General features: G+C 41.7%; 1 protein-coding gene across 1 annotated transcript; it reads left to right on the top strand.

The window, feature by feature from the left end:
* Positions 1-11192: 11192 nt before the first annotated feature.
* LOC114583435 (vomeronasal type-2 receptor 26-like) lies at positions 11193-22991 on the top strand. The gene is made up of 6 exons (XM_077918032.1): positions 11193-11480; positions 12550-13419; positions 15660-15887; positions 16510-16636; positions 17449-18346; positions 22682-22991. The coding sequence occupies exons 1-6, from the start codon at positions 11193-11195 to the stop codon at positions 22989-22991; spliced, it is 2721 nt and encodes a 906-aa protein (XP_077774158.1).
* The last annotated feature ends 260 nt before the right edge of the window (positions 22992-23251 follow it).

Genomic DNA, 23251 nt, shown 5'->3' with positions numbered 1-23251 from the left:
TACAGTATCTATAATGCTGTCTATGCTCTGGCACATGCCTTACATATTAGGTGCTCATCTGAAGCCATCTGCAACAGGACAATGGACGGAAACACTCAGAATGTAGAGCCTTGGCAGGTAGTGTTTCCTCTTACAAAGTCTTTACTTTATAACCTGCTCAGTGTTGTGCATTCCATTGATGTACGATATGGGTTGTGATTTCTTTATAATAAATAAAATAATAAATCTTAATACAACAAAATGAACATTAACTAATTTTATTGTGATCCCTTCCAACTCTATAATTATATGATCCTATGATTCTAGAAAATATTTGCTTGAACTTACCCTGCCTGACCTCCATCAAAGTAAAGATTATTTTTCAGTGGCAGGCGGCCTTTCTTATAGCAGAACATGAATTCTAGGGAAATTTGTATATCATCAATAAAGCCCCTCTCATTTCTAATGTCCTGTGCAGAGCACAGTGGTGTGACATGTTGTAGCCAAGAGCTGATGCCCTTCACTTGTGCTGGATATGTAATGGCTAGTGGAAGAGTCCAGTACATCTTGAGGTGTGGCAAATGTTGTAGCCAATGTGCCATTGATTGCTGTGGGAGCCCCTTCACAAGTCCACCTAGAACATATTCGCTTTAGAGGTGAGGACTTCCATATGAGGGATCAATAGCACACTGCTCTACTGTGTGTCCTAAATATTCCCTGCTACCCAGGAACATATACTCACACAAGACTGCTCAAAAAGAGCTCCTGGCTCTTTTCGTGGCCATCATCTCAAATTCCTTTTATATATTGAATCTTAACAAAGGCTGCTCTGAAACGTATCTCCTGACTGTTGAGTTTACACTGATTCATGATTTCCCTGCTGAAATTTGGGTCCCCTCCATTGGGAACTGAAGTGGTGAACTCATGAAGGAAAAGAACTTAATTTTTTCCATGAAAACTATTGAATTGTCTTAGTAAGGCTATTACAAGACTACATAGAACTTTTGATTCTCTTTCCACCTAGCTGCACTCATTCCTGCAGAGGCTCTCATTCAACAACAGTGCTGGGGATGAAATTACATTCAATGAACATGGAGAATTAGCAGCTGGATTTGATATTACAAACCTGGTCACTTTCCCAAATAATTCCTATGTCAGGGTCAAAGTCGGAAGGCTGGATCCTCAAGCCCCTCCTGGGAAAGAGCTCACCATTTACGATAACAGAATTCAATGGCACAGAGCCTTCACTCAGGTAAGGACATCAATGCACATAGGGGTGGCTTGTCTAGTTTTGACTAGTTCTGCCCAACTATTGCTGCCACTACTAATAATGCTGCCACTAAGAATTGTATTAGTAAATAAAAAATGAACCATTGCTACAAAAAGAGCAATGTGCAGAGAAGACATTTCAAACTAAGAGAGAGCATTGTCGATCAGAGTGTCATCCTACATGCTTGTTTGTGAAATCCACAAGGCAGCTCTCTATTTAGTGGCATTCAATAGAGTGCTACGCTAACTGTATCTTTGTGAATGAACATTGTAATCTTCATGAGTTTTTCTGTTACAGCTTGAGACCCTAGTGTTGGGTTGCCATCATAGAAGGAGGAATGTACGGAGGTGTTTGTCAGGTTGACTCCTGCCACAGGCCTTGGAGGTTCCCCCAAAATCATGCCTTGCTTGGAGTGCCATGGAGCCCAGCTGCCCATCCATGTACTCCGTGGGCTGCTGGGCAAGGCATGCAGGCTCCTCTCAGTGCCTCAGGGGAGGAATCCAGCTGCTTGTCATTGTCCTGGGCTGCCAGCCATGGCAGAGCTCAGTGGAGAGAGAAGCCAGACAACCGGTTAAGTCTCGGGGGGGGGGGCTTGCCTGGAGGCAGAGTCCGCATAAAAGGTCCAGTCCAGACCTAGGGTCACGAGTATCTCAGTTCATGTAGTCAGACAATCTGGGGGTCAAGAAAGCCAAGGGTCAAAAGTCACAAGAAACAAGAAGCAGCAAGGTCTGGTCAGGAATGACAAAAGTTGTTTCCAGTAACTGACTGAGGCTGGAAACCCTGCTTAAGAAAGCTGGAGCCTGCTGGTTCTCATCAGGGACAAGAAGGCAGATCAGCAGCAGGTGGAGTCACTTCGCTTTCTGCTCCTTTAGGCTGCTGCTCAGTAGGTGAAGCCAACTCCTGGACCGTGACACTGGTGGCATTGGCCATCAGAGCAGCTGTGCAGTTCTTCATCTCTAGTTAGCTGTTGGCATTATTATAAGTGTGAGCAGAGTGCGAAGCACGGCTCGGAGGGAAGAAAGGAGAGGCTGGTGGATGGAGTTGCAAGAGATAGAAGGTGGGCAGGTGGTATGACAAGCGAGGGGGGTTGGCAGGCTGGGAGACCAAGGAAGGCAAGAGGGGGAGCAGAGTACACCCTACCCTGATGGCTGAGGAGGAGCAGTTACAGATACAAAAGAACAAGGTGGTTTTGCCCTCCCAGACCTTAAATTATACTATGAGGCTGCATGCCTAGTATGGATCAGGGACTGGATAAAGTTGGAAAAGCAAGAAGCATTAGATCTGGAAGGACATGACAACAGATTTGGATGGCACGCATATTTAAGGTATGGGAAAGGGAAAATACATAATATAATTACGAAATCACTAATGAGAGTATGGGAGAGATATAAAGACTTATTAGAACAGAAGACTCCTTGGTGGCTTTCACCACATGAAGCTTTATTGCTCCAGCCACTCAGTAAAAAAGGAAAGTGGCTCATGTATGCTGATTTATTAAAGGACCAAGAAGGAAAATGGAAATTAAGAGATTACAAGGAAATAAAAGACCATTTTCAGACCTGGTTACACTATTGGCAACAACACGAGATATACAAAGAAGACAACAAGAAAGGATTTAGTTATACAATATCTACATTTCAAAAGGAAGTTGTGGCAGGGAAGGTAAAGCTGCTTAAGGGTGCATATAGTATTCTGCTAGAATGGGAGACAAAAGGTGAGGAGGTGAAATCAGTCATGATCCAATGGGCACAAGTTATAAATCATAATATATTGTTTGAAGATTGGGAAAGATTGTGGAAAACTAATTTAAATTTACAGATTATTCTTTATTGAAATAAAAGTACATTAAAATAATGTATAGATGGTACATAGCACCAGTACAGATAGCCAGAATGTATAAAACTGGCTCAAACATATGTTGGAAATGTCAGGAAAAAGAAGGGACTTTCTATCATATGCATTGTAGAGAAATTTAAAAATTTTGGGAAATGATATATAATGAGTTGAAGAAAATGTTTAAACTAACATTTGTAAAAAAACACACACAAAAACCACACAAAAATACAAGAACATATTTATGTATGCAACTATAGCAGCAAGAGCGGCAACAATAGCGGCAAGCGGCAAAAGTGAAGAACATATTTATGTATGCAACAGTAGCGGCAAGAGTCTTAATAGCACAAGGATGGAAGAATGAAGAAACCCCGACAAAAGAAGAGTAGCAAGAGAAATTGATGGAGTATGCGGAACTGGCAAAGTTTACACAGAAACTGCGCAATAAGGACAACTGTGACTTTAAAGAAGAATGGGAACCTTTTACAAAGTACTTAAAGAAAGAACACAATGAACTGGACTGCTTGACAGGTTTTGAATAAACATACACAAATTTATTTGTTAATATAATAGATGGAAATTGGAATAATCTGTTATGTGAAAATAGTCAATAATAATTAATTTTTTTAAAGAAGAACTTTAGCTTTTTCTCCCAAGGTATGTGGCACCTGGATACATATGGATCCTACAGTTAACATTTCTGCCCCTCCTATTTACAGATACTTCACCTGATGTTATACGAATCCCCTAAAACACTTTCTTAATATTAACCCCTTTGTGTCCCTTTGGATAGGTGCCACCCCTTTCCTTATGTAATATCAAATGCCGTCCTGGTTTTGAGAAGAAAAAGAAGGAGGGGAAGAAGTTCTGTTGTTATGCTTGTGATCCATGTCCTCATGGGATGTTCTCAAATGAGAAGGGTGAGAGATGCCATATCACCATATACAAGTTATTTTAGTAAATTCTGAACAAATGAGCAATGCTCTGTATGGCCTCAATTTATATTGTTTATTAAAAATAGTATATTAATTTCCCTTCAGTCTCAGTAAAAGCTGCCACTATGAAGAAATTATCTTAATCTTCTAGGGTGATTCACATCAGAATGTGATTTATCTGTAACGTAAAGATTTTCCATCACTGTATCTACATTGATCTTTTAAACGTTATTAAATATAATGTTCCATAATGTTTAAAGCTGTTTCCCATTGCTGGTGGCTCCCTGCTGTGGTGTCACATTTTAATAATGCATTTTAACTTTATAAACCACTAGTGTAGCTTCACCTCAAGTACGTTTTGATGCAACAAGACATAAATTTCATACAGTGGTACTGCATCAGGTTACAGACTCTGGTAACCCAAAAATAGTACCTCAGGTTAAGAACTTTGCTTCAGGATGAGAACAGAAATCACGCAGCTGCAGCATGGAGGCAGTGTGAGGCTCCATTAGCTAAAGTGGTGCCTCAGGTTAAGAACAGTTTCGGGTTAAGAACGGACCTCCAGAACGAAATATTTTCTTAACCCGAGGTACCACTGTACATACATTTTGTCCTGAAAGACAACACTAAAGTTTTGGGGAAGGGAGGATGGAATAGAAGTGGCGGTTTTTTCTCTGAGACCAAGGCTCTTTGGGGACAGTGGTAAAATCTGATAAAAATCACCCCACTTGCTTCCAAGATTTCAGCTATAATATTTCTCTGATTTCATTATGAAGTATCTGTGGTTCTAAGAAAATAGAGGAGGACCACTGAAAGAATAGTTTCCCCATATATGAAATGTAAGATTTAATGCATAACTTTATTTTCAAAGTATCTAAGGCACAAACATTTGAACTAGACGTTTTGAAACTTTTCCTTTTTGGGAAACACAATGGTAAGGGGGCTTCTGAGTTTAAAAAAAACACTCTTAAGCATATTCCAGATTGTATCCAATTGTCATGCAACCTTTTTTCAGGGTTGGAAACCTGTGCCAGATGTCCTCTGGATCAATATCCAAATGAAGAGCAGAATGAGTGCATTCCCAAGAAACCACACGTCCTAGGCTTTGGTGAAACTTTGGCCATGATTTCAACTTTCTCTGCACTTTTATTCTCTTTGATCACAGCTATGGTACTTGGCATTTTCATTAAGCACCGGAACACTGCCATCGTCAAAGCCAATAACAGAAGTCTCACTTACATTCTCCTCATCTCCCTCCTCTTGTGTTTCCTGTGCTCCTTGATGTTCATTGGAATGCCTAATAAGGCAACCTGCCCACTCCGACAAACGGCTTTTGGCATTGTCTTCTCTGTGGCCCTCTCTAGCATCTTGGCCAAGACTATTTCAGTGGTTTTGGCATTCATGGCTACCAAGCCAGATTCCACAATCAGGAAGTGGGTAGGCAAAAAACTGGCTTATTCCATTGTCCTTTCTGGCTCCATTGTTCAAGTGGGACTCTGTGTTTTCTGGCTGGCAACCTCGGCCCCATTCCCAGATGTGGACATGCATTCAAGCAGTGAAGAAATTATATTCTTATGTAATGAGGGGTCGGTTCTCATGTTCTATGGTGTTTTAGGCTACATGGGCTTCCTGGCCATTATCAGCTTCACTGTGGCCTTCTTAGCCAGGAAGTTGCCGGACAGCTTCAATGAAGCCAAGTTCATCACCTTCAGCATGCTGGTCTTCTGCAGTGTTTGGTTCTCCTTTATTCCCACATACTTGAGCACCAGAGGAAAATACATGGTGGCTGTGGAGATCTTCTCCATCTTGGCTTCCAGTGCTGGGCTGCTGGGTTGCATCTTTTCCCCTAAATGCTACATTATTGTGGTGAGGCCTGAGCTGAATAACAGAGAGCAGCTGATACGGAGAAAGATGTAAATAACAGTAGAGTTTGTCATTTCTATATTTACACTCTAGACTTGTTGGCATGGTAATTTCCTTGTGGTTTTTCAAGAAAGGAAGTTACCTGAAATGATCAAAATAACAGAATGGATTGTCTTATCATTTATGTTATTGATGTCCAGCAGAGCTGTTTATGAGGTTTCAATGAACAGGGATTACATGTATGAATGAAACTATGGATGATAACCAACCACTTGAATGCCTACACGTCCCCTTACTCTTCTTCTCCTGCATCCAAAGACATGCCTTCTTATCTTCCCAAGAGGCCTGAATCTCTCCTTTGGAGATGATGGGGTGCAGAGAGAAGAGAAGAAAAAGAACACAAGAACTTAAGAAGCTGCCTTATACTGAGTCCTTTAGTCTATCCAGCAGGGCTGTGCACCAGATTTGACCATGCTCCATGCCGAAATGTGCTGATTTTGGGTGAGCTGGGCATCTATCAAGTTCCTGTGGGACAGCAATGAATTGCAGCAGGTTGGATTAGATGAAGCAGAATGATCCAAGGCCACTGTGGAGAGGGGCATCAGTCAGTGTGTGGATGCCAGCATCAGGCTAGAAAACCTCACTGAGCCATTTCAAAAAGTAAGGGCAGGTAAAAGAAGGGAGCCAGGCAATAAAGATACGAACTTTATGTTTAGATAAGGATGAAGAACAAGCTAAGAATCCAGTGATAATGGCCAAAGATTTCTTGCCCACTGCCACTCTCAAAATTCAGTTTGCAGCTTCTATCATCACTCCTCACAAACCAAAGCAGAACTGACACAATGTTAAATACCACCCCAACCATTCCCTACATACTGATTATTTTAAGAAATGAGCGGAACATGACAATTTCATGGCGACAGTAGTTTCATTAAATCATGGGTCATGTTTTGTGTGATTCATTTTGAAGCCCCTACATTTATGTATGTATTCATTTACATTGTTCATAATATCTTGAAGCAGAACATTTAAAACTGCTCTGAACTGAAAATCAAATGCAGGTGGCTCAACTTGCCATAGACACTCCTCCAGGTTCTAAGGTGATTTTATATGTTGTGGTCTTCTTTGTGAAACACCCTGCAACCTCTAGGTATTGAGTGGTGTATAAATAACAACAACAACAACAACAACAACTCTTTATATAGCAGTGGCAGATAAATATCACCCTAGAGGTGGAACCTTATTCTACACCCCCACTCTTATTTGCACCAGGGGTAGTTAATCTATGGCTCTTCAGATGTTGCTGAACAACAGCTCCCACCAGCTTACAACAGGCCATTATTATCAAGGATGAAGACAACTGTAGTCCAGAAACATCTGGATGGCATAACAGTGCATATAACTGTCTTGCACTGATGGGCCACCCTGACAGTCTTCTGCATTTATGCTTCCGACCAGAGTAAGAGAGAGATGTCTTGAACCAGTGGTTTTCAGCCAGTGTGCTGTGGCATCCTGGAGTGCCTTGAATGATGGTCAGGGGGGCCACAGTCAACACTGGAATCTCTTCCTCTTTCCTTTCCTCCCTCCTCTGATGCCCTCTTGTGACTCGACCTCCCAAAGATTTGCACAGCCTTGGCTACAAGCTCCTCAGGTGAATGGTGCCTCTGGGGCTGACCAGAGGGTGCTTCCAAAGCCCCCATGGGGCAGTGTTAGGAGGGGTAGGGGGCAGCTTAGAGACTAGGCGTGGCGGCGGCAGCAGCAGGGAGAGGCAGAGGAGAGGAGGCTGAGGGAACATGCCACAAGGGAGGGTATTTGAAAAAGTGTGGGAAGCTGCCAGCTCGGCAGACAAATCAATACTGTATTGCAGACCAGAAGACACAACCCCTACTCCTTCTCTATCAGCATCTGTGGTTCCCTCAAGCCTTTCACCTTCACTCTCCGCTGGTGATTTCTCTCTGTCCCACCAGTCTGAACCTGGTTCAAAGTCTCCTTCCCACTCAGGTCCCTCCTGGGCCACTGGCTGCCACTACTCTTCCTCGTCCAGCCAGGCCCTGACACTGTTTGGGGCATTCCCAAGCATGTCACTCAGCTTCAAACAGTATATAAATGTTCTTTCAAAAGTATAGAGGCTGTATTATCCAGGGTCTCTATATACTGATATGCTTTGGACCTTTTCCATCATTGTCAATCAATCAATAATTTATTACGATCAGAGACCAGCTTGTTTTTCCATCGTTGTTTCCAAGATCCAGCAACTGGAATCAATGTTACATATGTCAGAGAGTGTCAGGGCCAATAGCAGTAGGAAATTAGACAAATGGGGAAAGGATACAGTTGGCTCACCTCAAAACACATTTTGATAGATGGATTTTTTGGGAAAAGATGGACGCCTGCCTACAGGTGGGGTATTTTTCTTTTTCTTGGTTTGTTTATAGTTCTGGATGTCCTACATTAGAAAAGCAGATAGGACAAGATGCCCTTAGAGATTCCTAACCTTTGATTCTGTGATGTGACAGATATGTTTACTTCAGAAATTCACCTACTGATTATGAAGCATGGAATCCAAATATATTGCAAAAGTGATGATCTCCTCTGTAATTATTAAAATTATGGTAATTAATTCACCTGGAAAAGCTCTAGAAGGCAGAATGGGGAATAAAAAATGAAATCTGAAATGATTAAAAGCACCCCAGTGTTCCATTGACAACTAAGGTAAGGGAGGAAAGGTGAGGCCAGCTTTTGGTTTTGCATTGTATTGGTTAGAATTCAAATTATAGCATTCAATGAATTTTTTGTGACAGTGCCGAAGTTAATGGGAAGGTGGATACCTGCCTCTTTAAGTACAGAATTGGCAAAGTCAGTGGTTACAAATCTCCAGGTGTAGAAGGATATTTGTGATGAGGATGTGGTTGCTGCTGCTTCTCTTGCTGTTTCCCAATATGGTGCCCCAAGTGCACACTGTTGTTTGCAGCGGAAATAATCCTGTGCATATTCCACATGAATGGTATGAACAAGGTGACCTTACCATTGGTGGGATAGTGTCTCATATCCATTACATATTCCCCAGCATTTCCTTCCATGAATACCCATCTCAGGTCTTTATTCCCAACCCACTGTAAGTAAACAGCTCGTAAGATCATTTCATTTATTCTTTCTACATTTATATCTGACTATAAAGCACTTGGTTCACTTTGAAACCCAAAGTAAGATTAAACCCAATAGTAAGATTTTATAAGACTATTCTACTCTTAGTTTAGAGCAGTGCTTTGAAAGAGGGGATACGACATAACCTGCTCCAAGATACATGGTATCTCTCCATCCTCCAATGAAGTATTGATCACTCGCTAGTGCTCCCAAGTCACAGGGGCAGTGTTAGGGTTCTGCGAGAAGTGGCCATGCATTGGGTACAAGCCATGGGAGTGCTGTCTCAAAACCTGGTAAGCAAGGCACTGGGCTTTGGGAAAGAGGCATGGGCTCTGATAAGGTGCAGAGTCCTCCTGCCTCCTTCTCAAAACCTAGTTAGCACTTTTCCAGCTTTGGGAACGAGGTGGGGAGCTCTAGGACTCTACCCGAACCTTGCGTTTCCTTCCATAAGCTGGGCAAGGGTCAATTTGGCAGCTTCATTTCTTCAAGTGCATTGACTATATCCTCTGGCCACAATCATTTAAAGTGATCTAGCAAAAATGGAACAGAGGGCGCACTGCATACCATTTGACTGGCTTTAATCACGGTAAAGGTAAAGGGAACCCTGACAGTTAAGTCCAGTCGTGAACAACTTTGGGGTTGCGGAGCTCACCTCGCTTTACAGGCCAAGGGAGCCAGCGTTTGTCAGCTTTTGCAGACTGTTTTTCTGGGTAATGTGGCCAACATGACTGAGCCGCTTCTGGCGAAGCCAGAGCAGAGCACAGAAATGCCATTAACCTTCCCAACGGAGAGGTACCTATTTATGTACTTGCAGTGCGTGCTTTCGAACTTCTAGGTTAGCAGGAGCTGGGACCAAACAACTGGAGCTCACCCCATTGTGGGGCCTCGAACTGCCAACTTTCCGATCATCAAGTCCAAGTGGCACAGTGGTTTAAACCACGAGCACCACCCGTATCCCCCTTAATCAAAATCTGATTGATTCCATCCCTAAAGTGTTTTTAAAGTTATAATAGCAGGCTGCTAACGTTATGAGAGAAATCTTCTCTTGGCCAGATAACAAACGTATATTCAACATTGAAAAGTTCTTCCGGACCGCTAGTTGTAGACACAATTGTAGTGAAGAAGTAAGCTGTCATCACCACTGCCCCTTCCCTTCCACGTTCCAGGTGCAAAATGAAACCTCAGCCATGTTTGAGCTGATTCAGTTTCACATCACCACCACTTGCTTTCTAGCCATTGGTCCTCCTGCCCACAGTAATTTAACATGGCAGACTTGCATCGGGGAGATCTGGGTTCAAATCTCCATTTTCTTGGCCAACTACAATATGGGGCTTTCATGAGTATGTAAGGGGAGAGAGGAGAGCTGTGGTATCCAGCTTGAGCCGCTGTGTTGAAGGATGGTATAAAATTGAATTCATGTTTAAAGCACATTGAAAACAATCAGGGACAAGCTTCAAATGCATTTAGTAATAATAGGATGAGAGCCATTTTACAATCTTCACTGCCAGATCATCACTTGGCATTCTTTATATTCAAAATCGCAGCTGCCAATTCCTTTATTTTCATTTCAGAACAGTTTGCATTGCTAGGAAAAAGAACTGACCAAGGGATGTAGGAATGATTTAAATAACTATGCATGTCTCCAGAGATGAAAAGCAACATGGTTAGGAAAAAGTGAAGATCATTTCTCAAACTATGTGTTCAGACAAACTGATTCAGATGGAAGAGAGACCCATTTTACAATCTTCACTGCCAGATCATCACTTGCCATTTTTTATATTCAAAATCACAGCTGCCAATTCCTTTATTTTCATTTCATTTCATTTTCAATTCCTTTATTTTCATTTCAGAACAGTTTGCATTGCTAGGAAAAAGAACTGACAAAGGGATTGTAGTTTAATACCTAGTTGTAGTAATGATTTAAATAACTGTGTATGGCTCTAGTGATGAAAAGCAACATGGTTATAAAAACTGAAAATCATTTCTCAAACTATGTGTTCAGACAAACTGATTCAGATGGAAGAGAGATCCAAACAGTAACTCTAAAGGCACAAAACAATTTCCATATTTCCAACATGATTTAATTGAGGCAGTTGTATCCCTCAGATCTAAGAGTTGTGCACTGTTGAATACCCCACAAAATAGTAACATACTTTATTTGCAGAGTGATGACAAAGTTCTACCCACACATCCTCGCCTTGGTTTTTGCTGTTGATGAGATCAATGAGAATCCCAAGATCTTGCCCAATGCCACTCTTGGATTCCACATCTATGATAGCTATTTTGATTCAAGGATGACCTACCGAAACACTCTGGATCTGCTCTTTAAATCTCAACACTTTGTCCCCAACTACATATGTGGCATTCAGAAAAATGTAGTAGGAGTCATTGGGGGACTTAGCTCTCACACCTCCTCATACATGGCAGATGTCTTAGGTCTTCACAAGATTCCACAGGTAGAATATGGGTATTGAAAAATGGGTATTTCATGCCATTGTTAACACGTTTCTTCTTTCACTAGGAATCTGTTTATGCATAATATGAAGTGGTAAAATGGAAAAGGGAAACGGGTTGCAATACATGGGTATTTGGGGGGTGGTGGCTTATAATATTAATTCCCAACAATGTAGATGAAGGGATCCAGGTTCTACAGAATGTATGTATAATATATTTAATGAAAGATTGATCAAAAAGTTCCAGTTAGATGAATGGGGCACCTTGATGGGTTCACATTACGTTATTCCTGAAAGCACTGCCCTAGTTGCATGAGAGGTATACCAGTCCCACTTCGTAGTGATGAAGCTGACTTACAAAGCCATAAATAACCTGGGACAACAATGTCCTTCTCCTTAGGAATCATAAGATCCCCTCTTTTTATAGGTATGGTGATGTTTAGTACTGTCCACCTTCAAAGGCTAATCAAAAACAAAATTCTTGTTATCTTTCTGGCACTTGGTGATGGATGGGTTCCTATCAATATGGTGTTGTTCTGCTGCATTACTTGACTTCATATTAGTTGCCTTAATTTTTCCTGGTATTTTACTTTCATGGGATATGGTTTATTGTGGTCACAGAAGAATAAAATGTATAATATTCAGGAAACGTACAGGATTTCCAAGATATCCACCAACAAGTGCTCTTAGAAGATATGACACCAACCTCTCCCTACAAGTGTTATAAAGATTATAAACCAAAAGATCAAGTGATCAATTGCTTGTATTTCTCCAGTTCCACTTTGGAGTATTGTTGAAGGCAGTGCAGGATAAAAGCTCTCCTGTTCTTGGAGAGAATCCTTGTGTACAAGTATGCAGCTGTGATGACTCCCATAATAACAGAAATTAATATCTACAAAATTAAATGAGCAATATTGTTTGTTTGGTTTTTGAGCAATATATTTTCTATGTAAATGGGGGTCGGCCCTGAGTAAGATTAGTAAATATGGGATATACAGGATTTATACTCAGAAAATGGGTGCATTGTGAATTCTTGTTTCCGCTTGGAAAGGTTTGGCTTTTTCCTTTTCAGATTTCATATGGTTCATTTGAACCAGCCACAAATGATCAAATCAAAGTTGCTTCCTTCTACCGCATGGTCCCCAATGAAGATCTTCAGTACAAGGGAATTATCCAGTTACTTCTGCATTTCGGATGGAAATGGGTCGGGCTCATCACTCCAAATAATGAAGTTGGAGAACGTTTCTTGCAGATCATTGAACCAATGCTTTTCCAGAATGGAATCTGTTCAGAATTCACTGAAAAATTTGAATACCATCTGCATTTCACTGGTAACATACTTCATACAAGGCTTTTGTCCCCAGCTTTCATGGCAAGCAGAGCAAATGCAATTGTCATATATGGAGAAAGTGCATCTATTTTATGGCTATCATGTATTATAGAGGCAAGGAATATAATACAGCTGATATTGCCGCCATCTAATAGGAAACAATCTGGAGGAAAAGTATGGATTACAACAGCCCAAATTGATTTTATATTATATTATTTTAAAAAAATGGTGAAGGTTAATATACAAATGTTCCATGGTGCTATCTCCTTTGTGATTCACTCCAAGGAGATTCAAGACTTCTCAGACTTTCTAAGGAGTGTAAAGCCTTCCTGGGCAGATGCAGATGGTTTTTTCAGCGATTTCTGGGAACAAGCATTTGTTTGTTCATTTTCAAATTCCACTGGGCCAGCAGACACATGTACTGGAGAAGAGTTGCTGGAGAGCCTTCCTGCACCATTTTTTGAAATGAGCATGACCGGCCACAGCTACAGTATCTATAATGCTGTCTATGCTCTGGCACATGCCTTACATATTAGGTACTCATCTGAAGCCATCAGCAAAAGGACAAAAGGTGGAGACAGACTCTCTTCTCAGAATGTAGAGCCCTGGCAGGTAATGTTTCCTCTTATAAAATGTTCACCTTGCAAAGTATTCAGTGTTCTGCACTGTGTTGATAATATAATGTGAGTTGGCATTCATCTATAAGTAAATAATTAAAGTAATAAATACATCCAAGATTAACGTTAAATTATTTTATTTCCTATAATGATATTAAGCAGACTTTAGATTTCACAGACTTTCATAAGTGACACACTAGCAGCAACTACTTGACAAGTTAATTTTTTTCCTAAAAATTTAAACATTTAGAACTGGCACAAGTTCCAGTATTTCAAATGGCATTTAATTAGACCAGTGGTTCCAAATTAGCTAATTACTGAGGTCCCTCTGTTTTTCAAAAGCTAAGGACCCCTGCTTTTGAAAATTTTGATAACTGCAAAGCGATTTTTTTGGAGAAAATGTGGGGTAGCCTAGAATAAGCAAAGGATTTTAAGTATACTGAAAAATAGATCATAAAATCTGTGATTTTACCATGCAAAAACGACAAAGATTTAGTTGGAGCGGAGACAAATTTTATTTTATTTTAGTACAAATGAACAAATTACGACGTTTCCAGCAGCTTCTAAACCTATATCTATATATTTATCTCTATCTATCTATGTATGTATATATCTGTCAAACCAGGAACCAGGCAGAGGGCCTTCTTGGTAGTGACACCCTCCCTGTGGAACGCCTTCCCTTTAGATGTCAAGGAAATAGAGAACTACAAAACCTTTAGAAGACATCTGAATGCAGCCCTGTATCAATAAGTTTTTTGTAATTTTTTAAATTAGTTTTCAATTACAATGATCCAATAATAGCCTCATTATAAAGGTACCCCTGCCCGGCCAGTCTTGACAGACTCTAGGGTTGTGCGCTCATCTCACTCTAGAGGCCGGGAGCCAGCGCTGTCTGCAGACACTTCCGGGTCACGTGGCCAGCGTGACAAGCTGCATCTGGCGAGCCAGCGCAGCACACGGAAACGCTGTTTACCTTCCTGCTGGTAAGCGGTCCCTATTTAATAACTTGCTTTCGAACTGCTAGGTTGGCAGGCACTGGGACCGAATGACGGGAGCGCACCCCGCCGCGGGGATTCGAACCGCCGACCATGCGATCGGCAAGTCCTAGGCGCTGAGGTTTTACGCACAGTGCCACCCGCGTCCCTTTAGCCTCATTATATCAATGCCAAATTACAATTCCTAATATCAATCATTCAAATACACAATTACATAATTTAGGTGGCTCTCTCTGTGTTAGAATTGATACTTTGACAATTTACTTTACTTCTGCGTTGCAAAATCTTATTAATTTCAATTATATTCCAGTCATAATAGCAATCCCTTATACAACAGCTGCAATATTGATAACTTCTATTCGTATTAACATTAACATTTAGTGATTTATTAGTCTACAGGTGAAGTTCTCATGGATCCTTATTCTTCCTGTATGTGACATTTAATCTGTCCATGTTGTTTCTTCCTGTCCTTATAAAATATTATGTCTATTTTTACCGGTTGTTACTGCTATCCGTCGTGCCTAGTGCGGAGCTGATATCCTGATGTTATTCCAAAAGTATGTCCCTCACTCAGTCCCGTGCTTCTTTGTTTTTGCAACTTTTAGCGATAGCTGCAAATGTCACTTTATCCCAATTTATTTTTTCATTTTATTTCTTTTCACCATTCTCTCAGTCTAGGGAAAAGAGTGATCTGACACCCTACCAATGCCTTGTATTGGGAAGTTTTTAATATATGATATTTTATTATGTTTTTATATGTGCACCACCCATCTGGCTCAGTTGCCTCAGCCACTCTGGGAAGTTCCCAACATAATGTTAAAAACACATTGAACCCTTTTTGGACTTCCATTGCTCCGTAGGAGCCCACTGCTGCAGCAGGAGGCAGCGATGGAGCCCATCACAGCAGCAGGAGGGCCTGCCAGAGCCCTTCCAGCATGGCCCCCTCATTGAAATTTTTGTGGGTGCCTGGGAACTCAGGGCCCCAGAGAGAAGGTGCCAGTTCTTGTGGCTTTCTGTAGTTTCTCATCATCAGATAATATGCATAAAAATGTCTGGCTTCCATGGTAACTCAAACAAACAGAGCCAGGAAAAGATCTTAAATTCTCCCAGGAAAACTATTGAATTATTTTGTTGTTGTTGTTCAGTCGTCTAGTTGTATCCGACTCTTCATGACCCCATGAATTATCTTAGTAACACTATTACAACACTTCACAGACCTTTTGATTCTCTTTCCACCTAGCTGCACTCATTCCTGCAGAGGCTCTCATTCAACAACAGTGCTGGGGATGAAATTACATTCAATGAACATGGAGAATTAGCAGGTGGATTTGATATTACAAACCTGGTCACTTTCCCAAATAATTCCTATGTCAGGGTCAAAGTTGGAAGACTGGATCCTCAGGCCCCTCCTGGCAAAGAGCTCACCATTAATAGGGACAGAATCCAATGGCACAGAGTCTTCACTCAGGTAAGGAAATCACTGCCCACAGGTGGGAGAGCATGGAGTTTTGCCACATGAGGTGAAAAGGGAAGTGCTGCCCAACTACTGCTGCCACCACTAATAATGCTGCTACTAATAATTTTATTAATAAATAAACAAATGAACCACATCACCAGAAACAGCAATAAGCACAGAAGACATGTCACACCAAGAAGGACCAATGGCTATCAGAGAGTGTTGTCCAACATGCTTGTTTGGTAGCTTCACCTTGCCAACAAAGGTCCGTATAGTTAAAGCCATGGTTTTCCCAGTAGTGATGTATGGAAGTGAGAGCTGGACCATAAAGAAGGCTGATCGCTGAAGAATTGATGCTTTTGAATTCTGGTGCTGGAGGAGACTCTTGAGAGTCCCATGGACTGCAAGAAGATCAAACTAATCCATTCTTAAGGAAATCAGCCCTGAGTGCTCACTGGAAGGACAGATCCTGAGGCTGAGGCTCCAATATTTTGGCCGCCTCATGAGAAGAGAAGACTCCCTGGGAAAGACCCTGACATTTCTGACCCTCCTGTTTACTGATAGATCACCTGATGTTACCTGAATCCCCTAAAACATTTTCTTAATATTAACCCCTTTGTGTCCCTTTGGATAGGTGCCACCCCTTTCCTTATGTAATGCCAACTGCCATCCTGGTTATGAGAAGAAAAAGAAGGAGGGGAAGAAGTTCTGTTGTTATGATTGTGATCCATGTCCTCCTGGGATGTTCTCAGATGAGAAGGGTGAGAGATATGCCATATTATATTTTTTTATATGCCATATTAGCATATAAAAGTCATTTTAGAAACTTCTGAGCAAATCGGCAATGGGATTTGCTCTGTTTTATTCTACTATTAACAATAATCTCCCTGCTGTCTCAGTAAAAGCTGCCAGTATTAAGAAATTATATTAGCTTTCTAGTGGGTATAACATGAGAATGTGACTTTACCTGTAATGTAAAGATTTTCCATCACTTTATCTATATTGATCTTTGAAATGTTATTAAATATAACGTTCCATGATTTTTAATGCACTTTCCCATTGCCAGTGGCTCACTGCTGTGGTGTCACATTTTAATAATGCATTTTACCGTTATAAATCACTAGTGTAGCTCCACCCCAAGACTGTTTTGCCCTGAAGACAGCACTAAAAATTTTAGGGGGGAGGAGGTAATAGGAGTGATTGTCTTTTCTCTAACAACAAGGATTTGGGGAAAGTGTTAAAATCCTATAAAAATCACCCCTCTTGCTTCCAAGATTTCAGCTGTAATATTTCTCTGATTTCATTATGCAGTATCTGTTGTTCTAAGAATATGGAAGAGGATCACTAAAAACATAGTTTCTCCATATAGGAAATGTTAAATTCCAGGCATAACTTTATCTTCAAAGCATCTAGGGCACCAGCATTGAATTAGAAGTTTTGAAACTTTTCCTCAGGGAAACACTATGGTAAGGGTCTTAAGCATATTCTGGATTGTAAGCATATACATCAAATATACATTATTATTCTTAAACATATTCTGGATTGTATCCAATTGTCATGCAACTTTTTTCAGGGTTGGAAACCTGTGCCAGATGTCCCCCGGATCAATATCCAAATGAAGAGCAGAATGAGTGCATTCCCAAGAAACCACACGTCCTAGGCTTTGGTGAAACTTTGGCCATGGTTTCAACTTTCTCTGCGCTTTTATTCTCTCTGATCACAGCTATGGTACTTGGCATTTTCATTAAGCACCGGAACACTGCCATCGTCAAAGCCAATAACAGAAGCCTCACTTACATTCTCCTCATCTCCCTCCTCTCATGTTTCCTGTGCTCCTTGATGTTCATTGGAATGCCTAATAAGGCATCCTGCCCACTCCGACAAACGGCTTTTGGCATTGTCTTCTCTGTGGCCCTCTCTAGCATCTTGGCCAAGACTATTTCAGTGGTTTTGGCATTCATGGCTACCAAGCCAGATTCCACAATCAGGAAGTGGGTAGGCAGAAAACTGGCTTACTCCATTGTCCTTTCCTGCTCTGTGATTCAAGTAGGAATCTGTGCCTTCTGGCTGGCAACCTCTCCCCCTTTCCCAGATGTGGACATGCACTCAAGCAGTGAAGAAATTATATTCTTATGTAATGAGGGGTCAGTTCTCATGTTCTATGCTGTTTTAGGCTATATGGGCTTCCTGGCCATTATCAGCTTCACTGTGGCCTTCTTAGCCCGGAAGTTGCCTGATAGCTTCAATGAAGCCAAGTTCATCACCTTCAGCATGCTGGTCTTCTGCAGTGTTTGGTTCTCCTTTATTCCCACATACTTGAGCACCAGAGGAAAATACATGGTGGCTGTGGAGATCTTCTCCATCTTGGCTTCCAGTGCTGGGCTGCTGGGCTGCATCTTTTCCCCTAAATGTTACATTATTGTGGTGAGGCCTGAGCTGAATAACAGAGAGCAGCTGATACGGAGAAAGATGTAAATAACAGAATATTTTATCATTTCTATATTTACGCTCTAGACTTGTTGGCATGGTAATTGCCCTGTGATTTTACAAGAAAGGAAGTTACCTGAAATGATCAAAATAGCAGAATGGATTGTCTTATCATTTATGTTCTTGATGTCCAGCATAGCTGCTTATGAGATTTCAATGAACAGGTATTACATATATGAAAGAAACTATGGATGATAACCAACCACTTGAATGCCTACACGTCCCCTTACTCTTCTTCTGCATCCAAAGAGCTGCCCTCTTCTCTTCCGAAGAGGCCTGAACCTCTCCTGAGGCGATGCTGGGGTGCAGAGAGAAGAGAAGAAAAAGAACACAAGTACTTGAGAAGCTGCCTTATACTAAGTCCATTAGTCTATCCAGCAGGGTTGTGCACCAGATTTGGCAATGCCCCAAGCCAAATTGTCCCTATTTTGAGTGAGCTGGCCATCTATCAAGTTCATGTGGGACAGCAATGAATTGCAGCAGGTTGGAATAGGTGAAGCAGAGTGATCCAGGGCCACTGTGGAGAGGGGCATCAGTCAGTGTGTGGATGCCAGCATCAGGCTAGAAAACCTCACTGAGCCATTTCAAAAAGTAAGGGCAGGTAAAAGAAGGGAGCCAGGCAATAAAGATACTAACTTTATGTTTAGATAAGGATGAAGAACAAGCTAAGAATCCAGTGATAATGGCCAAAGATTTCTTGCCCACTGCCACTCTCAAGATTCAATTTGCAGCTTCTATCATCACAACTCACAGAAACCAAAGCAGCACTGACACGATGTTAAATACCACCCCAACTATTCCCCTACATATGCTGATTATTTTAAGAAATGAGTGGAACATGACAATTTCATGGCTACAGTCGTTCCATTAAATCATGGATCATGTTTTGTGTGATTCATTTTGAAGCCCCTACATTTAAGTATTTATTCATTTACATGGTTCATAATATGTTGAAGCAGAACATTTAAAAGTGCTCCGAACTGAAAATCACATGTGCACTCAGCTAGAAATTCTAAGCACAAAAGACACATCTAACCAATTTTAAAACTCCCAGGATTAACTTGGACTTCTGGAATGCCATACTTTAATTGATATGTGGCTGTGAAGGGAGGCAGGAAGTGGCTCAACGTGCCGTAGACACTCCTATAGCCTCTAAGGTGATTTTATATGTTGTGATCTTCTTTGTGAAACGCCTTGAGACCTCTGGGTATTGGGTGGTGTATAAATCATCATCATCATCATCATCATTCATATAGCAGTGACAGATAAATATCACTTTAGAGATGGAACCTTATTCTACACCAGGGGTAGTTAATCTATAGCCCTCCAGATGTTGCTGAACAACAGCTCCCACCAGCTTTCAACAGACCATTAATATCAAGGATGATGGCAACTGTCATCCAGAAACATCTGGATGGCATAACAGTGCCTATCACTGCCTTGTACTGATGGGCCACCCTGTCAGTCTTCTGAATTTATGCTTCCGACCAGAGTAAGAGAGAGATGTCTTGAACCAGTGGTTTTCAACCAGTGTGCTGTGGGGTGCATTGAATGATGGTCAGGGGTGCCACAGTCAACACTCTCTTCCTCTTTCCTTTTCTCCCCCTTGTGATGCCCTCTTGTGACTCAGCCTCCCAAAGATTTGCACAGCCTTGGCTACAAACTCCTCAGGTGAATGGTGACCAGGGGGTGCTTCCAAAGCCCCCATGGGGCAGTGTTAGGAGGTACCTGTCGTGGGGGTAGGGGGGCAGCTTAGAGACCAGGGGCTGCGGGAGCAGCAGCAAGGAGAGGGCAGAGGACAGGAGCCTGAGGGACATGCCACAAGGGAGGGAATTTGGAAAAGTGTGGGAAGCTGCCAACTCTGCAGGCAAATGGTGACAGAACTGGGTTCCTGAGCCCCACAGGGGTGCCACAGAAATAATGTAGTTGGTCAAGGGAGCCGTGTACTCAAAAAGGTTGAAAACCTCTGTCTGTCAGGCTGTCATGAAAAGCCCTTCCATCTGTGGTTCAACGCTGTAAGCAGAAACAGACACAGCTGGGCAGTAATCAACTTTATTGCTCAGTAAACAGGGAGCCACCACACTGCACATCCATCAGCTAAGCAGGTCAGTAGCAGAAGCTAAGGTTTCTGACCTTTTCATCCCCTATTTATACCTCCCTTCTTTATTGCTGCAGCCTTTTCTTGACTCTTTGTTCCTGCACTGAGAATAGCGATGGGGAAGGAGCCAAATTAGTACTGTATTGCAGAGCCCCTACTCCTTCTCTATCAGCATCTCTGGTTCCCTCAAGCCTTTCACCTTCACTCTCCGCTGGTGATTCCTCTCTGTCCCACCAGTCTGAACCTGGTTCAAAGTCTCCTTCCTCCTCAGGTGCCTCCTGGGTCACTGGCTGCCACTCTGACTCATCCAGCCAGGCCCTGACACTGTTTTGGGCATTCCCAAGTATGTCACTCAGCTTCAAACAGTATGTAAGTGTTCTTTCAAAGTATAGGGGATGTATTATCCAGGGTCTCTATATACTGATATGCTTTGGACCTTTTCCATCATTGTCAATCAATCAATAATTTATTACGGCCAGAGATCAGCTTGTTTTTCCACCGTTGTTTCCAAGATCCAGCAACTGGAATCAATGTTACATATGCCAGAGAGTGTCAGGCCCAATAGCAGTAGGAAATTAGACAAATGGGGAAAGGATGTAGTTGGCTCACCTATAAACACATTTCGATAGAGACGTTATTAGGTGACATATGGATGCCTGTCTACAGGTAGAGTGTTTTTCTTTTTCTTGGCTTGTTTTTAGTTCTGGATGTCCTGTGTTAGCAAGAAGATTGGACAAGATGACCTTGGAGGCTTCTTCCTAACCTTTGATTCTGCAATGTGACAAATATGTTTACTTTGGCCATTCTCCTACTGGTGTTGCAACACAGAGTCCAACAACATTGCAAAAGTAATTATCTTCTCTATAATTATTAAAATTATGATAATCAATTCACCTGGAAAAGCTCCAGAAGGCTGAATGGGAAATAAGAAAAAATAATTAAATCTGAAATGATTAAAAGCACCCCGGTGTTCCATAGAGAGCTAAGGTAAGCTAAGGAGAGGTGAGGCCAGCTTTTGCTTTTCATTGTATTGGTTAGATTTCAAATCATAGCATTCAATGACTTTTTTGTGGCAGTGTTGAAGTTAATGAGCAGGTGGATACCTGCCCCTTTAAGTACAGAATTGGCAGAGTCAGTGGTCACAAAATATATCCTGTTCAAGTTAGGCTGATGACAATTACAATATTGTAGAGAAGCAAAGGAGATTCCAGGTGTAGAAGGATAGTTGTGATGAGGATGTGGTTGCTGCTGCTTCTCTTGCTGCTTCCCAATATGGTGCCCCAAGTGCATACTGTTGGTTGCAGCGGAAATAATCCTGTGCATATTCCACATGAGTGGTATGAACAAGGGGACCTTATCATTGGTGAGATAGTGACTCATATCTATTACCTATTCCCCAGAATCTCCTTCCATGAACACCCATCTCAGGTCTTTATTCCCAACCCACTGTAAGTAAACAGCTCTTAAGATCATTTCATTTATTCTTTCTACATTTATATCTGACTATAAAGCACTTGGTTCACTTTGAAACCCAAAGTAAGATTAAACCCAATAGTAAGATTTTATAAGACTATTCTACTCTTAGTTTAGAGCAGTACTTTGAAAAAGGGGTTACGCCATAACCTGCTCCAAGATACATGGTATCTCTCCATCCTCCAATGAAGTATTGATCACTCGCTAGACCTCCCAAGTCACAGGAGCGGCGTTAGGGTTCTGCGAGAAGTGGCCACGCATTGGGTACAAGCCATGGGAGTGCTGTCTCAAAACCTGGTAAGCAAGGCGCTGGGCTTTGGGAAAGAGGCATGGGCTCCGATAAGGTGCAGAGTCCTCCTGCCTCCTTCCCAAAACCTAGTTAGCACTTTTCCAACTTTGGGAACGAGGTGGGGAGCTCTAGGACTCTACCCAAACCTTGCGTTTCCTTCCATAAGCTGGGCAAGGGTCAATTTGGCAGCTTCATTTCTTCAAGTGCATTGACTACATCCTCTGGCCACAATAATTTAAACTGATCTAGCAAAAATGGAACAGAGGGCGCACTGCATACCATTTGACTGGCTTTAATCACAGTAAAGGTAAAGGGGACCCTGACAGTTAAGTCAAGTCGTGAACAACTTTGGGGTTCCAACATTTCCAACATGATTTAATTGAGGCAGTTGTATCCCTCAGATCTAAGTGTTGTGCACTGTTGAATACCCCACAAAATAGTAACATACTTTATTTGCAGAGTGATGACAAAGTTCTACCCACACATCCTCGCCTTGGTTTTTGCTGTTGACGAGATCAATGAAAATCCCAAGATCTTGCCCAATGCCACTCTTGGATTCCACATCTATGATAGCTATTTTGATTCAAGGATGACCTACCGAAACACTCTGGACCTGCTCTTTAAATCACATCATTTTGTCCCCAACTACATATGTGGCATTCAGAAAAATGTAGTAGGAGTCATTGGGGGACTTAGCTCTGACACTTCCTCATCCATGGCAGACATCTTAGGTCTTCACAAGATTCCACAGGTAGAATATGGGCATTGAAAAATGGGTATTTCATGCCATTGTTAACACGTTTCTTCTTTCACTAGGAATCTGTTTATGCATAATATGAAGTGGTAAAATGAAAAAGGGAAACGGGTTGCAATACATGGGTATTTGGGGGAGGGGGCTTATAATATTAATTCCCAACAATGTAGATGAAGGGACCCAGGTTCTAAAGAATGTATGTATAATATATTTAATGAAAGATTGTTCAAAAAGTTCCAACCTGATGAATGGGGCACCTTGATGGGTTCACATTA

Source organism: Podarcis muralis, chromosome 13 (genome assembly GCF_964188315.1).
Source record: "Podarcis muralis chromosome 13, rPodMur119.hap1.1, whole genome shotgun sequence".
Classification (NCBI taxonomy): Eukaryota; Metazoa; Chordata; class Lepidosauria; order Squamata; family Lacertidae; genus Podarcis; species Podarcis muralis.
The sequence above is the reverse complement of the archived record's forward strand: the minus strand, read 5'-3'. Positions and strand labels throughout refer to the sequence as shown.

What these genes read in the sequence shown, in the direction of transcription:
- LOC114583435 (XM_077918032.1), top strand. Translation starts at nt 11,193, where the DNA reads ATGACAAAGTTCTACCCACACATCCTCGCCTTGGTTTTTGCTGTTGAT. An exon ending in GTCTTCACAAGATTCCACAG is followed by an intron (nt 11,481 to 12,549) that starts GTAGAATATGGG and finishes TTTCCTTTTCAG; the next exon opens with ATTTCATATGGTTCATTTGA. An exon ending in AGAATGTAGAGCCCTGGCAG is followed by an intron (nt 13,420 to 15,659) that starts GTAATGTTTCCT and finishes CTTTCCACCTAG; the next exon opens with CTGCACTCATTCCTGCAGAG.